Consider the following 17,443-nt stretch of genomic DNA (forward strand, 5'->3'; position numbering starts at 1 on the left):
AAAATTGCACAAACAAATTGGCTACCAGATAGTCTAGGTTACAGAAGTGACAATTCAAAAATATTTAATTGGCTGTACAGCACTTTGCAACATCCTGGGGTCATGAAAGGCACCATACAAAGGCAAGTTCATGCTTTATTTACATAAATGCAAATTGTTGTAACTCAGTAATAAAAACATTGAATATTTACAACTTTACATCGATATGGTGGTCCTCTGCAGATGATGGAAATGGCTAAAGTAATAAACTATTGGCCTGAATTTTCTGGAAGTGACTCATAGCACCTTAAAGTTATTTTATTATACAATTAGTAATAATTTACGTCTTGGCCCAAAAGCTACATTCAATCGTTCCTTTCTTCTTGGTTTAAATGTGATTTAAGGAGCAATATGTTCAAGAAAACACACTTTTAAACAAATCAAAAAAGGTTTTATTAACACACAAAGCAACATGAATTGCAATAGGTATCATTTGAGTTGTCACAATGTTCAAAATGATGTACAACCAAACTCTTTCCCTAAACAAAGAGGTTTGCCAAACAAGTTTATATGAAAGCAGTTCCCTTTATCTTCGGTACTGATTTGGATGTATAGAAGGACTTCTACCTATCATAGAAATACACTCCTGATCCCAGCTTAACTTACAGTCATTTAAATGCAAGAGGAAGGCTTCTCAACTTCTGTTGGAGAGCCCTGCTGAAAGATCATTAACCTATTTCTGTTTCTCTCTCTCCAAGATGCTGTCCAACCTGCTGAGTATTTCCAGTATTTTCTGGTTTCACTGCTGAAATGGATGCTGGGTTTTGCTTCAGAAATTTGAGGGTCCTTCCTTTTGGAGTCTGCAAGGCATTGCTCTCCTGGAGACCGATCATACAGATCATGCAGCATGAAAACATTTGGCATTCTACCCTACAAAAAGCTGAATGCTGGATGCGTAGGATTGAAGGACATTATTTGTGCCTTGTGTTCAATGATGGCAATGCTGGAAAATATCCTTGGAGGCTTTATAATCCTCATTTGTACATGTTGCAAGGTGTTGAGCATAGTTCAGTGGGTCTTATTAATGCATTCGTAGTCTTAGGTAGTTCAACAGGAGGCATTTATTAATTACTAGAAACCATATTCATATGTACAATAATAGTCCAAGTTAAGAGCTGTCTCTATGCCTGCTTCTACACACGGCTCTGTCCAACACTATATGTTCTCTTACATAACTGTGTGGGCGGTACACAGGCCCATGTTAACCCTTTATGTGCCAGACACTTATACTACACCTCACCCCCCCCAAGTCTTTATCCAACATATTTACATGTTATCCCAATTTACCATATGTATTTACATTATTACTACTACCCCAACTCCCATGCCCCCTCCCCTCAAGTCTCTGAGTTCATAGGTTCAGGCGGTGTGAAGGCCTTCTAACCTTTCCATATCTTATTCTCATTACTAATGGAGGCCTGTTGAAAAAGTTACAGGTGACATACATCAGCTCAAAGATTTGTTTTCTGCCATACCTTAATGGTTCCGGAATCATGCCTATGACCGGAAGTCAGATTCCTCCAGGCCCAGAAAGTGGCGTGTCTGTTGTTCATAGCCAAAGGTCACTCAGCAACAGTTCTTTGTCCGATAGGACCGTAACACTGGCTCCGGTGTCCAATTTAACATGTGTGAGATGGCCATTAACCAAGATGCCCGCATTCCAGAATGAAAATCTAGGATCTTTGACCTCACTGAAGAAGCATGGTTGTGTGTCCTCCTGATGTGCTGTCTTAACCTCATGAATCTTCTTGGGATCTTCTGTGTGTTTTGATGTTTTGGCTTTGCACAGCTTCCCAAAGTGTCCTATTTGGCCACATTGAAAGCATTGGGCTGAAATTACCAGACATTGATCACATCTGTGGGGACTTTTTGCTCCACAGTGGTCACTCTACTGGTCAATTAGGGTATTGCTTCCCTTGGTCTGGAGTGTTCCTGTTTCTGTGCTGTTTCACTAACTAGGCAGTGGGATTTACTTTGTATCATGATTTGCTTTCTTCCCTTAGTAACAATCTGTGCTGTATAGAGATTTCAGATTGCCTGTCTTCTCAAGGGTTAGATCTTCCTTTGCATGAAGCATGTCTGAGAGAGCATCATCCACTACTCCTACAAATATTCTATTCCTGATTAGCTCAGATTTCAGGTCTCTGTAATCACAGTCTTCAGCCATCCTGTACAGTTCATTAATGAAGGAGTTGACAGGTCCTCTGGGCTGCTGGATACTTTTGTTAAATTTAGCTCTTTCAAGGATTTTGTTAATTCTGAAGTTAAAATAAGCATCAAATTATTTTAAAACTTAATAAAATTTTGAAGATGATTAAATGAATCCTTATTTAGCTATTATAGTGCTGGCTTTTGGACCGACTGAATAAAGCAGTGTGTTGACTTGTTGAGCTGTCTTTTTACCCCGACCTGAGGCAATCATGTACCTAAGGAATCTCTTTCTCCAGAGTCTCCAATTTTGTGGTTAATCCGGGCCTTGAATAAATCCAAATTAATCTGGAAGACTGGATTTTTGATCTGTGGTCAAAATTTTTAAATTGCACGTTCAGCTTTAAGAGGTTTCTGGATATCCAAGATGGCGCCACTGTGCACTTCTGCACAAAGGATTTTCGTGGGCTTGCTGGATTTGCAGAGCTCCCACAGCAATGGCATTCACTAGTTCAGCCTTGTTTTTTCAATAATGACTGCCTAGATCGACTAATTAGTGTCTTTCCTGCTTTAGTGCAATGTTCTCAGGTCTTGGAAATGTTGAATCCTGGCTTCTGCTGGGTTTTTTAAGCCACCTACTCAGTCGTGATTAATTTTTAATTAATTTTTTTTCTTTGTTCAGTGCCAGCTCGGCCGCCACGTGTTCAGGTGTCGACTTCAAAATTGGATTTCATGGATTCTGATTTAAACAGCAATTTCTGACCACTGCAGTATTTAACTTTTTTTTCAAGACTTGTGTTATCCAGGAATTTTAAATTTTTAGTTCACCCCTGCTTGGTCTACCGACTCTGCACATTCTGGTTATTAAAGCTGGAATTCCACAGGATTCAACAAAGTATTCTGCTGCAGAGAGGAATTCAATTTTTGCCTTCAGTTTCCCAGCTTTTTATTGGAGATTTCCTTCTGCACCTTTGCTCCTTGAGCTCGTTTTCAGGTTAGAATGATCCTTTGATTTTTTCTTCAGTTTTCCAGGATTTTAATTTTCTTCAGTCTCTGTGAGGTTTTGAGTTGTTACATTTGCTGCTACCATGTTGTAAGGTGTCAGAATAGTTCAACAGCAAGTATTTATTAACTACTGGAAACTATATACATAGGTAGGTTAAAGGTCCAAGCAAGGAGCTGTCTCCATGCTTGCTTCAGCACACGTTTCTGTCCAGCACTACACTGACCCCTAGGTGCAGGTCATGTGTTCTCTTAAATCAGTGTTTGGGTGTTTAAGAGGGCATTTAAGAGTCAATCACATTAAGTGTCAGACCCTTATCCAACAGTACGTTCTTTCCATTCACCTGGCCACATATGCAATGCCAGATACTGGAAAACAGCACGGAGGTGAACACATGGCAGAACAAGTACCAGGGCACTAAACTGCCCTTGCCTACTCTGTATCTCTGAAAAACTGGCATGGGAGGTGGGTGGTGGGCCAGATTCTCTGCATTGTCACCTGGCATTGTAATTCACTGAAAATTATTTTGACATGTGATTGACCAATATTTTTGGTCCAAGCATAGGGGAAAAAAATCACTGGTACATTATAATTACCTGGGTTTCGCACTTCCACATACGATGGTAAAGATTTCTGAGTAGCAGCATTGATTGGGATGATAGTGGTGTACATGGACATGCTGTTACATGCTCTGCTTGTCTGAATGGTTTTCAGGCGATATCTTCTAGAAGTTCCTCCAGAAAATTAGACAACAGATTGTTTAATTCAATTTTTAAACTGATGCCTAATATTTTCAAATCGGTCTATGCTACAGTATAGTTCAATTAGCATCCCACATCTAATTAGAGTTTCTGGGAGATTCTTAATGCAAAATAGCTTAATTCAACATTTATAATTGAATGTTAACGTACTAAGTTCACATTTTTATGTTTTATTTAGATTGCTAAGTTCAAAATGCTGGAGCAGTCAAATATTTTACAGCTATAAATGACTTATAATGATTAGGAGTAGGCTGTATGAAGAAGACTTTTTGCTTTTTGTGCTTGTTTGTTAACAATTGTCGACGCTGGGGATGGAGGAAGATCAGGTGAGGAGGGTCTCAGTCCTGTAACAGAGCTACTAAGGTCAGAACCATTATTTATTTAAGAATGCCAGGAAATAGAGATGACTGACCCCTCAGATCTACTTTTTTAAAATTCATTCATGGGATGTGGACATCACTAGCTACTTGCCCTTATTCAAGCACATTGCTCTGGGTCTGGAGTCACATGCAGACCAGACCAGGTAAAGACAGCCAATTTCCTTTATATTTCACATTAGTGAACCAGATGGGTTTTTAACAATAACCAGCAATGGTTTAGTGATCATCATCAGACGGTTTTAATTCCAGATTTTTTTACTGAATTCAAATTTCACCATCTGCCATGGTGGGATTTGAGCCCAGGTCCCCAGGGCATGACATTGGGTCTCTAGAATGCCAGTCCAGTAACAATACCACTATGCTATCACCTCCCCTCAACCAAATATTTAGTTGGTTCTATTTTCAAGCAGATATTAGAGCATCAACTCTAAGGGCAGAATTTTACAAGTCGACGAGCGGGGGCAGGGCCCGCTCGCCAGCATATAAAATGATGCACGGTGACGTTGGACGGAACTCCCGGCATCACCGCACCCCAATTAAATTTTCAGGAAGGTGGGAGCGCAGCAAAATCAGCTGCGCGCCCACTGACCTGTCAATGGCTAATTGAGGCCATTGACAGGGTCAATTAAGTAATTAAAGGATCTGCCCGTCCAACCTTAAGGTTGGTGGGCAGGCCAGGAGCCCCAGCGGGAACTAGAAAAAACATGAAACCTCATCCACAGGTGGGATGAGGTTTCATGTAGGCTTTAAAAATTTTAAATAAACGTTTTGTCAAAATTATGGTCGTGTTCCAACTCATGTGACATTGTCACATGAGGGGACATGGAAGGAAAATTTAACTTTTCTATTTTTGTCTTTTTCACATTTAGAGCCGATCTCCCTGAGGCTGCACTTAGCCTCAGGGAGATGAGTGCGCTCTTTCGTGCGCATGCATGGAAGTGTACACTCTCGATATTGGGAATCCACCACCCCCCCCCCCCCCCCCCCACCTGCACAGGGAGCGCATAGTGCTTCTGTGCGGATGTCACGCTGGGCGGGCCTTAATTGGCCCGCCCACATAAAATGGCGGTGCGCCTCCGAACTGGGGGAAAATTCAGCCCTAAGAATCTATGCTGTGTATCCACTACTCTATGGGTAGAGAAATTTTCATCATTTAGCTCTTACTTGGGTCCTTCAGGGAGATAATTAAGTAATGATTAAAAATTGCTAAGTGGATCACAGTCATTTTTACAAACCAACATTCTAGAAATGAATTTACCATATTCAATTTCACTCTCTTTCTCAGCCATGTTTTCAAAATCTCTGATGACTGATTGTGCAGTCAACTCATGGAGGATCCCGTCCCATGGATTTTCAGTGATTTGTGTTGACTCTTGCTCAGAAGAAACATGGTAGAGGGAGGAAAGGTTAGCTGTTACCTCCCAGGTGATTGATTTCCCACAGATCAAGCCATGGATCACTGATTTACACTGCATTATGGGTGTGTCATTCACTTCAGTCGAACCTGGGTTGTCTGAGGTCACAGGGGAGAAAAGGTTCTCAGGATCGAAGAAAGTGTCCCAATCAGGAGTGGACACTTGGGTGTCTGTGGAGAATGACAAGCAGAAGCAAACTCAGAAATCGAAAGTCCATACATTCATTTAAATCAAATTAAACTAGTTTGGTCCTCACCAAAACTTAATGATAACTTTGTGATCAGTATTTAGCCCTCCTGTTGCTGGATGAGGCTATTACAATGTACCATGGCCTGCTGCTAAGTTTATGAATATTCTTATGTTTCCTGCTATCTTCTTTTTCTGCTGTTTTTCCCTCCCCTATATTCTTTCCCTAAAGGTTTAGGGAGATTTCCCAGGGGCAGGCAGAGCCGCAGACTGTACCCTTATGGCCCCTATGGCACTTTTCATTTATATAAGTTGAGTCTAATGCTGTCTTCACCCAATATATTTCCTCATACACATACTTCAAATAGGAGTTACTGAATACCATGCAAGAACAATAAGCTTGGCTGATGTTTTTCCCTTCCCTAACCTATCTCAGAGCAACTTCATTAAATGCTATATGCACCCAGGACCACTCAGGAATTTAATCCAGAGCCACTTGATCGTAAGAACCCATATGACAGTTAAATGTGTCACACAGAGTCCCTCATCAAAATATTACAGACAAATTGTACACTTAAATTTCCCTCTAAGTAATTATTCCTGGTGTAAGGTTGTATGTTATCTCATGAAGAGGTCTAGAGGCTTGTATGATTGAACAATAATTGATTATTAATAACACATAACTATATACACATATACAGGATACAGTCCTGATTACGTGCTATCTTCATGCCGAATTCTACCAGACTCACCACTACACTCTACTACTCCCATGTGACTCTCTACATCATAATGTGGGCAGTGCTGTTTCCCCAGTCCCACATTAACCCTTACAGTCCCAGACACCCTAATACTACACCTCCCTCCAAGTCTTTACCCAAATGCATTTACAATAATATTTACATGCTACCCTTCTTCCCCCCAAGTCTCTGCCTTTACAGATTCAGATAGTCTGGAGGCTTTACGACTCTTCCAGATCTCATTTTTTCAAGTTTGGAGGAGTGGTAGTCTCAACTGCTTTGGGCTGTCCTTGTTGATCTGAGTTAAAGCTGTAGCACTTGGTGTTCCAAAAACCCGAGTGTCAACATCCGGTTCACTTCTTGCACTCCTTAGATTGTTGACAAAGAAAAATACAACACTATCTTCCTTGATCAGATAACATGGGCTTATCCCTCTCCTTCTGGAGGGAATGTTCACTCTGTGCAGCATAACAGGACTCCACCAGAGCACGTGAGAGGCCTGATCCCAAGCAGAGTCAAAGAAGTTGACTTACCATCCATAGCTGTTTTCAAAACAGTGGAATACAGCTTTAACATTTTTTTTCTTTTTTGCTTCCCATGCTTGTCAGGATTTGGCGGGCTCCCATTGTGGTTACAGAGCCATCTTAAACCAGCGAATCTGCATTTAGTTGCTTTCCTGAGCTTGGAGAATTGAATTGAAGCCTATTTTTTGCTCTGACTTGTCTTTAATTTTTTTTTTCATTCGCGTGCAATCACCACACGTTATGGTGCTAATGCTGGATCCGGGCTGTGGGATCAAGCATTAAAACAATTGCTCTGCCAGTGCTGCCTGGTTACTGCTCCGAATTTAAAAGGTTCTTTCAGCTTTTTATTTGGACTTTGCTCACCCTTTTGCAATCTGGCTAGGTTTTTTGACTGCTTGCGATTGAGTCTTGTCATGGATCTGCAGATGCTCTGGTCGAGTCATTCAATGCTGCACTTCAGCCTCCACACCTGAAATGGAGTTTCTTAGGTGATCTCCAGCTACATATTTGAGTCCTTCAAGTTAGGTGCACTTCTCTCAGGTCAGACAGCAGTTTCTTTACTTCTTTTTGGGGTCCTTCACCTGCTGCCACCATGTTGTAAGGTTGTATGTTGTCTCATGAAGAGGTCTAAAGGCTTGTATGGTTGAACAATAACTGTTTATTAATAACATATCACTATACGTATATACAGGATACAGTCCTGACTACGTGCTATCTTCATGCCGACTTCAACCAGACTCACCACTACCCCCATGTGATTCTCTACATCATAATGAGGGCAGTACTGTTTTCCCAGTCCCACATTAACCCTTACAGTTCTGAACACCCTAATATTACAAGCCCAGAGCTATTACTCAGTGGTTGTGTAAGGATTGAGGTCTTGTGGAGAACTTGCTAAGAACTTAGCATTTAAATGAGTGTCAGATTCTTAGACGTTTCATTAAAAAGATGGATTATCTGTGATAGCTTACTGGAATCATTGAGGTTCCGCCTTGAAAAACTGTCAGCTTGAAACTGTTGGGGTTCGCAACCAATATCATTTATTCTCCCCGCTACAGACCAATTCAGAGTCTGACCTGTAGAAACTTTCTCCAATGCTTTGCGCAGGTGGCGCATATCTAATTGACCATTTGGTGAAGAAAAGCTCCGGCCAGACAAGGCTGCTTGTGCTATCACTTTTCTTTTTTTTCTTGCCTCATCTGAAGAAGGGTCAACTCCAACAGTGTTCTGAAATGAAGGAAAGAGATTTTCTCACTGTGATAGTTAAATAAGAACAGTAAAGTGATTGATTAGTTTCTCAAAATATCATAAGATATAACTGAACTGGTGGTATTATATCCAGGATGGTGTGAGACTGGGTTAGATATTCTGAAGGGTTAGAAAATGCAGACAGAAACTTTCTTCAGGAGATTAAATAGGTTGGATAATTGTCATGTTAGAGCACCTTCTGCATGGTCTGTGTGGAAGGACTGAAGAACTGAGTAGCTTTTTCTCTTCCCGTACTTTCTTACATTCTTATCATCTTATTTGTACGTGATGGTTCTAATTTTTGTGTCCTATAATGTATCCCACATATAAATTTGAAACCATGTTTTGTGTGTGAGTAAATCAGAATGACAGGAGTCCTTCAGTTCCCTTCAGCAATGGACTCCTGTGGAAACATCATTTTATCTCTTTGTCTCTACCTGAGGGCTGGTTGGACCCAGAGTGCCACAACCTCCACCATGGGTACGGCAAGGGGGCAGGTCCTGAATCTACCCCAGCAGGAACAGGGATCACACCCCAATCCACATAAGCCGTCCAACAAACTGAGTCAGCTAGCCCCCCCAAGGAGTCCAAGTTGCTGTGACATCATACACTTTTACATGCATGTTGCAGCCTGAAGCTACGGATAGTGATTGTAAAGGCTCCAATTTCTTTCTATCACATGGCTGACCAGAAATGTCCCCACTTTTGCCACCTGCCATTGGCTTTCGTTGGAGGGATTTACAAGTTGACACTTAACCTGTTTGGCCGCATTAAGAACGTACCTTCCTTGGGCATCAGTGCCAGCATTGGGACTTGAACCTAGAGCTTCTGGCTCAGGGGCAGGGATGCTACCACTGCACCACAAGGCCTGTTTATCGCTAAGCCCAGAAAATAAATCTTACCAGATAGCTTTCTAAGGTGAACTTGGTCTTTTACAAGCTCTGATCCACAATATTTAAACTCATTTCTGTAACCGTAAATTCCTATAAATGGAAAATACTAAGCTGCTTTGATTTCGCCAAGAAGAGGCAATAAGCTTAAGGTTTTGATGATCAATTAATCTTATAGGTTAGATGCAGATCCCCTAAATAGACACATCTGTCTCCACCTCCTTTCTAAAATCTGTAACTTGCATCTTTCTCGGAAAGTTATGAGTCCTTTGTCCTAGCTGTTTCCTCACTTAAGAAATGTAGCAGAACTTCTAATGTCCAGATGTGCTGAAAGCTTCATGATAGAATCAAAACAATAGGGTTATCAGCCTTAAAGTTCTTTTCATTCATAACTTAGGCTCACTTCTATTAGATGCCACAGAATGTTCAATGGCATTAGCATCACCAAATCCCCCACCATCAACATCCTCGGGGTTATCATTGACTAGAAACTTAACTGGAGCAGCCAAATAACTATTGTGTCTACAAGAACAAGTCAGAGATATTTTGTGGTGGGTAATTCACCTCCTGACTCCCCAAAAACTGTATACCATCAACAAGGCACAAGTCAGGAGCGTGATGGAATACTCTCCATTTGCCTAGATGATTGCGGCTCCAACCACACTTAAGAAGCTCAACGTCATCCAAGAAAAAGCAACTAGTTTTATTGGCACACCATCCACCTCCTTGAACATTCATTCCCTCCACCACCAGCACACAGCAATGTGTCCCATCTACAAGATGCGCTGCAACAACTCACCAAGGCCCCTTCCAAACCCATGACCTATATCACCTAGAAGGCACATAGGAACACCACCACCTGTAAGTTCCCCTACAAATCACACACCATCCTGACATGGAAATATGTCGCAGTTCCTTCACCGTGGCAGGGTAAGAATCCTGGAATTCCATTGTGGTTGTACCACACAGACTGCAGTGGTTCAAGAGGGTGGTTTACCACCACCTTCTCAAGGGAAATTAGATTAGGCAATGAATGCTTGCCTTGCCTGTGATCCTTTTTAAAGGAGCCACCAAATATAGAAGAATTGACTGCCTTGGTAAACTAAGTACAAACTGGAATGCAAAGGCTCAGCCTTCATTTTTTAATTTAACAAAGCAGTTTCATTGTTACTTTGTAAAATTCACAGGATGTGGGCATTATGGCTAGGCCAGCATTTATTGCCCATCCCTGATTGCTTTTGAGAAGGTGGTGGTGAGCCGCCTTCTTGAACCACTGCAGGCCACATGGTATAGCTACATCCACAGAGCTGTTAAGAAAGGGAGTTCCAGGATTTTGACCCAGTGACAATGAAGGAGCTATGACGTAGTTCCAAGTTAGGATGGTGTGTGGCTTTGAAGGGGAGATGGTGGCATGGTTGTAATGGACCAGTAATCCAGAGACCCAGTCTAATGCTCTGGGGACATGGGTTCAAATCCCACCTTGGCAGCTGGTGGAATTTGAATTCAGCTACTTAATCTGGAATATAAAGCTAGTCTCAGTAATGGTGGCAATGAAACTATCATCGATTGTTGTAAAAACGCAGCTGGTTCACTAATGTCCTTTAGGGAAGGAAATCTGCCATCCTTACCTGGTCTGACCTACATGTGACTCCAGGCCCATATTAACTGCCCTCTGAAATGGTCTAGCAAGCCACTCAGTTCAAAAACAAATATGGGTGTGCAACAAATGCTGGCCTTGACAGTGACAACCAAATCCCATGAAAGAATAAAGAGGGAGCTTGCAGGTGGGTGATGTTTCCATGCATTTGCTGCCCTTGTTCTTCTAGATGGTAGAAGTTATGGTTTTGGAAGGTGTTGTTGAAGGAACCTTGGTGAGTTGCTACAGTGGCATCTTGTAGATAGTACACACTGCTGCCACTGTGCATCAGTGCTGGATGGGGTGCCACCAAGCAGGCTGCGTTGCCCTGGACTTAGACTTAGGAGACCATTCTTCTTCAAGTTGGTTGGTTTCTCTTTCAGCTTTTCCCATATTACTTGGGGTCACCATAATGCTTGTTGATCACATTCACATCAACTATTATTTTTGGATTTGGTGGGTGGTTTTACAGCTGGATGCCCTTCCTGTCACTAACCATCCCCATTTATCCAGGCTGGGGACTGGCACCAATACACACTGGCTTTCCTGCACTGTTGGCTGGGTTCTTTAGTCCACTCTTCTTTGTGTAATAATATTAATTAATATACCAGGCAATTTACTTACTTTATCATTAACCAATTCAAAATTAGATGTTGCTTTTTTTGGTGATTCCCAGTGTAGCAAACTTTTCTGTCCATAATGTGCCATGTTTTCTAAACCATGTGGGAGAGATGTTATTTTTCTGTCAATATCCTGAGGTTCTGTAGAGTCACTGCTATTTGAGCCACGGGTAGGTGTGTTTTGGTCCCCAATTCCTTTATCACTGCAGATGGAACAATGTGTCAACTTATATTGTTCCTGGATATACGAGGAATGGGAGATACGCTTCCGCAAGTCATTAAATGGATCAGTCTCTGAATCTGAAATTCAAAAAATAAATATGCATAGAAGTAAAAGAATAATGACCCTCTTAGCATTGTGAAAATGTTCATACTTTTTTTTCTAATACAGATTTTTAGACCTTTAATGACATTTTAACCTTGTTAAGGGTACAGACCATACCCAACAAGCTCATGCTTGCAAAGCTCAAGACACAGTTTCCAATTTTAAATGTGATTCCACGATTGGACAACATTTGCTAAATAATCCTCAGTTGCTAAGAATTACCCTGACAACCAATATAAGATTATGTCAGGCTCGCAGTGTGGCAAATTTGCTTGTATTGGAAGCTACATACATTAATACACAGGGCTCTGTACTTTGCAGACAGAAAGAACATGCCACACATTGTGCCTGTTTCAGCTAAAGAAAATAAGTGACAGCCATTCACTGGTTCATTCTTCGGGCCAATGCAAGACCAATCAGAGTTAAGCTGCCTGATTTAAATTTCAGATAATGCTTGGCAGTTAACTGGTGCATTCTCCATGACGACACCCCTACCAATCAGAGTCCACTTGCCAACCAATCAGCACTTCCTTCTCATGCAGTGTAAATTGTTGTTCCCTTTACATTTGGTATTCTTGTGAATTGTCTTGATCAGTGCAAGACGAAAAGCTTCAACAAAAATTTTCTCTTTTTTCAGAAATACTTAAATACTTTCTTTATGTTTGGCATGCATTGGAAATATAGAAATTGAACCTGCATACTTTTTTTGCCCTGTTGTTAACCAGCACTAGCATTGGAAGACAAACACACAAAAGGGCATCTACTGTCTATAATCCCTGGTAATGGAGGTTTAGAACTATGTTGTTTCTTAGCAGCAATTGGCAATCTGATACCTGAGGTAGGTAGACCTACAGTACATTCCCGTTTTGCAGGACAGTGTTGATGATTGGCCAGCTAAATCTGGCTTAATAATGAAGTCTCGAATGGTGGACCTAACACAGGGGTCAATTCTTCCCCTTGAATCTGGATAATCCTGCACCTAGTTAGGATAATTGTGGCTAAACAAACAACAGGATGCTGTACTGGGAAACTGCACTGTTTAAGTTGAGTACACTCCAACATACCCCTCTTCACACTGATGGTTCCAAAGCCTTAGCTAAGCCAATCTGTGTCAAAGGTCATTGGACTTAAGTATTGCTCTGTTAAATAGATTTTATCCCTAGGAAGAGAAAGTGTGTACCTGTTTTGTTCAAACAAATGGCCTACATGCATAGATTCCTTAGTAAGTTGGTTCAAAGTCTTAAACGAGGCAATGATTTCCAGACATGTCAGGCACCTAGTCTGACACCAGAAAATTAAAATGCCAAGTGCATCTTTATCATCAATAGTAATTTTACATCTAATTATGACTGAAACACTATCACAAATATTTCACTGCTCAAATATTGAATAGATTTTAATTATATGTATGAACCAAAAACACTCATTAAAAAAAGCTTTCAACTGGCTGAGCTAATCCTTAGGAGATCGACAGCCCTAATACTTGTGCTTCTTTGGATAACAAAGCACCCATAGTGAATTGAAATGGTTCAGACCATTATCCTTTGAGTTCAAGAAACAACATGAAATTGAGAAGCTTCTACAGGAAATTAGGATAGGAGAAGCAAAAATGGGAGATTACAATTGGGTGAAGAAATAGTTTGATGTTCATATGCCTTACCCTTACATTTTTCATTCTCATCGGCATTAGCACCTGAAAATTCTACTGAAATCTCATGGGAAATCTCCTTTAAAGCTTGCTCAATGTCATTCTTTTCAACAGGGAAAGATGGTTTGATTCCATCAGTCAAAGCTGGTGCAAAAGACTCATCTTGAGCCTGGAAAACGGAGTTGGTTGACCCTTTTAACGCTGTTTTAGGGATGTGCTGCTTCCCCTACAACAGAAGGAATAAACTCAAATATTTAACTTTTATTTTTCAATATTAAACAAATGTTGTATATGTACACATTCATAAAACTAATAAAGTTTCTCTTCCCTATCATGCCCTAATTCTGTGGACATTGGCATTTTAGATCTTCCACTTCTATTGGAACATGATAAAGAAAATCAGCTTCCTACCAAAAATATGTCTTTTGGATCAACAGGTACCAGTGAGCAGCCTTCCTGAGCCTCAATCACTCAAAAACTGCCTAACATACACAGAAAGTTTCTTAATGGCAAGGTTATGAACTGGTAAAAGTGGGACTAACTCATGGTGCTATCCTGATTTTCAGTTAAATTTGAAAAAGTAACTTCACATGTCCTTTTGGACTGGTTTTAATTTCTGCATCTGGACTAGTAACTAACGCAGAAAACCGTCCAGTTGAAAAAAAGTTAATGGAAATATCCAAGGCATCTGACACACTGGCACATGCAACTTGCCTGAATCCCATTCCCAAGGTACCCCCCACTTTTCATCGTTGTAAATCCTTTCTGGGCGTGTGCTCATCTATACACCTTTGACCTCCTATCCTATGCCACTCACTGGAATCAACATCTGGCATCATCCCAATTCCATGCATCCATGAATTTCCCATTTACAGCAATCAACATCTTTTCTTCTATATTTCCCCTTCACTGACTCACCCCCACCTGTCCCCGCCCCCACGACCATCACCACCACCAACCCCACTCCCCTCCACCCCCACCTCACCCAACAGCTGGTTTTGCCTTGATTTCCATTTCGCTACTGAACTAAATTCCTACCCTGCTGGTTGACTTTTCAATGTCTTGGTGTCCCACTATCCTGAACATTATGAGAATATTTATATTTAATACAGAATTGACTTACAGCATTTTTCTTCTTTTGGAATCCAGCAAGATCATAAATGACACCATAACCATTCAGATGATCCCCTGGGTACAAAGGTCCAATTTCACTTGGAGAAAGGAGGACTTCTAAAGTATCTGGGAGATACCATTCAATGGTGATGTCACTCAGAGCAGGTTCAATTGCTTTCTTTAAGGATTTAATTAACTAATTGATAAAAAAAATTACAGCATTAATATTCAACCATATCTGTTCAAAATCTTTACTGATACACTATGGGCATGTGACCTGAACCATAGTATCTACCAGAAACAGTCAACTTACATACATTAGGATTTCAGTCCATGGAGAATTGATTTTATTGGGGTTGAGTGTGTAACCAATTGTACAATAGACCCTATGCTCAGACCCATGATTTAAAAGCAGATACGTTGAAATAAAAGCCTTAATTTCTCCCTTTTCCCAACAATGCATGCATATTGTGAAGGGTAGCTTTGAAGAACACAATAATAGCACTAACCACTGGAAAGTCTATTGTCTTTGAATGGGAAGAAATAAGCCCAAATGTCAACGTAGTATTTAATGATTACGTTTTGCTTTGTTATGACTATAATTTAGAACAAGCTGGATCTATCTTGTTGAAGGACCATCAGTTGCTAAATATTAAGTGCCTAACTACAGGGGTAAACATTTCTGCAATTTATTTTTCAAATGCTGCTGGAATATTGTATTAAAAATAATTACATGTACCCAACGAATATTGAAGTAACAAAGCTGACAGTCCAAGGCGAAGCTGAAAGGAAAAAGGAACCCTACCTAAGGATAGAGTGGATTGCATTGTATGTGCTATGCGTATCCTTATTTTCTGATTCATCATCTTCAGTTCATTTTACAGTTATGAAGAAATTGTTAATATCAGTTAGGGGCCAAGCAGTGCCATCCTTTGCTTATAACTACAATGAGAATATTCCAAATTGGTGATAAAGTGAAGTCAAATGGCCAAGTGGACAGATACTACACTATTTAATCCAAACATGCAAGGAAAGGGGCACTAACAAAAGATAATTGTCAGACAACTACAGCCCTACACTGTGAGATGACAACTGAAACACATTGTATTGCTAGGTTATGCTAGTTATGTGGAAATTCAAGTATTATGAAATCAAATTGATAACAAAATAAAAACCACCTGTTTGATATTTTATTTTTAGATTTGAATTTCATTGCAATAACCTGGATACTCAGAAGGTTACTGTATATGACTTATTATTTGGGGAGGCAAAAGGCTTGTTAATTAGAAGAAACTGGTCTTAAAGGACAAGAGATACTGGTTTGCAAGGCAATGTGATATAAGGAAACTTAGCAGAGATATATAATGGCTAATCCAAAATGACTCATTTTACATTATTGCCCAAATTCACAATTACCCTAATGTATGTACATATTATTTAAGATCACAAGCCACTCACCTTTGGTTGTAGCCGTTCACCTTCATTGAAAAACTCAACTGTTCCACCTGAAACCTTTGCAACCCCATGCAACAACCTCTTGCAGGCATTAGGGCCCAGCCCATAACTGAAACATCTAACAAAATGTTATGTTAAAGCTGTGGCATTACAAATATATCCTTTTCCATACTTTATCTTTAAAACAATTATAATGAAGCTAGATATCAAAATTAATCATGAGCCAGATGAAAGCTTTATTTAATGTCTCAATACATAATGTCACTAACACTGAACTCTGCCATCACTTTAAGATGCATAAATTAGACTTATGGAACCAATTTTGCTAATAATGTTTTCCTTGGAACCAGCAGCCAAATGTGTGACCGTTGGAACCCAACTTAATAAATATCTCTAGTGACACAAGTTTGTTTGGTTTACTGTTAAAGGCACATGATGAGCTCTTGTTGACCTTCCCAACGCTTTTCTCCCTCGTAACTAATTAATGAAAGGAGCAATGTGAACCATTAGTACTAAACACCAATTGGATTTAGCATCTATGAATCAAATTGAACAGCCTGGTTCACTGCCATGAAAGGCAGGCAAGCTATTGTAAGATGCTCACTGTCACACAGTAAAATGTTTATTTTAAATGATAATTCTGAAGCAAAGGTTTGTACCTCCTCAGCTGCAAAACTGTTTACTTTTATTAATCTTTTTCAAGCTGTGCTGCTTTTTTCACTTTAATGTGATGATAGAATTATGGAGATCAATTTGCTATTCAATTTGCACAAGCTTTCGATGTTATATAGCCAGAAAGTGATTTATTTTTGACAAAACCACCAATCAACATTGGACAGATCCAACTGAGCACATATAATGCATAGTATGAAATAACATTCCCTAATGTAGCAGTGCTTTAATAAAGGAACAAGCTTAGCTTGTGAAAGTTATATTATAAGGAGAAGCTAGAAGCCTCTGAGTGGAACAATCAGTCCCACTGCTATTCATGTTAATCTTACTTCATTTTCTTTGCATAATAAACTCACAACATGGTCAATCTGTTCAATCTTATAAGAAACAAATGCCTTATAGTCTTCAAGCTGTGTGCAGATTTTGCAAGGGCTAGGGCACAACTGGTCATGAGTCCATCGTTGATTCTTCCCTGTTCTGTTGAAGGGTCATCTGGACTCGAAATGTTAACTGTGTTCCTCTCCGCAGATGCTGCCAGACCTGCTGAGTTTTTCTAGGTATTTTTATTTTTGTTTTTGATGCTTCCCTTCTTTAACTTCTCTCTATATTTCTGGGAACCAATATCCACTCTAAGCCACTG

The 17,443-nt window shown here is 40.2% G+C and overlaps 1 protein-coding gene across 11 annotated transcripts in view; it reads right to left on the reverse strand.

Moving 5' to 3' along the window:
• The window catches only part of vwa5b2 (von Willebrand factor A domain containing 5B2), a 139,071-nt gene that overhangs the window by 21,103 nt on the left and 100,525 nt on the right, over window positions 1–17,443 (reverse strand). For 8 of the 11 annotated variants that reach the window (XM_041204069.1, XM_041204060.1, XM_041203986.1 and 5 more), the window contains 7 exons: window positions 16,135–16,249; window positions 14,687–14,872; window positions 13,576–13,789; window positions 11,595–11,890; window positions 8,168–8,423; window positions 5,590–5,916; window positions 3,787–3,924 (listed from right to left, as the gene is read on the reverse strand). In XM_041204069.1, the coding sequence (XP_041060003.1) occupies window positions 3,787–3,924; window positions 5,590–5,916; window positions 8,168–8,423; window positions 11,595–11,890; window positions 13,576–13,789; window positions 14,687–14,872; window positions 16,135–16,249 (1,532 nt within the window). The remainder of the gene's footprint in view (window positions 1–3,786; window positions 3,925–5,589; window positions 5,917–8,167; window positions 8,424–11,594; window positions 11,891–13,575; window positions 13,790–14,686; window positions 14,873–16,134; window positions 16,250–17,443) is intronic. The other 3 variants (XM_041204078.1, XM_041204043.1, XM_041204050.1) reach the window with 2 other exon arrangements.

Source organism: Carcharodon carcharias, chromosome 2 (assembly GCF_017639515.1).
Source record: "Carcharodon carcharias isolate sCarCar2 chromosome 2, sCarCar2.pri, whole genome shotgun sequence".
NCBI classification, from domain to species: domain Eukaryota; kingdom Metazoa; phylum Chordata; class Chondrichthyes; order Lamniformes; family Lamnidae; genus Carcharodon; species Carcharodon carcharias.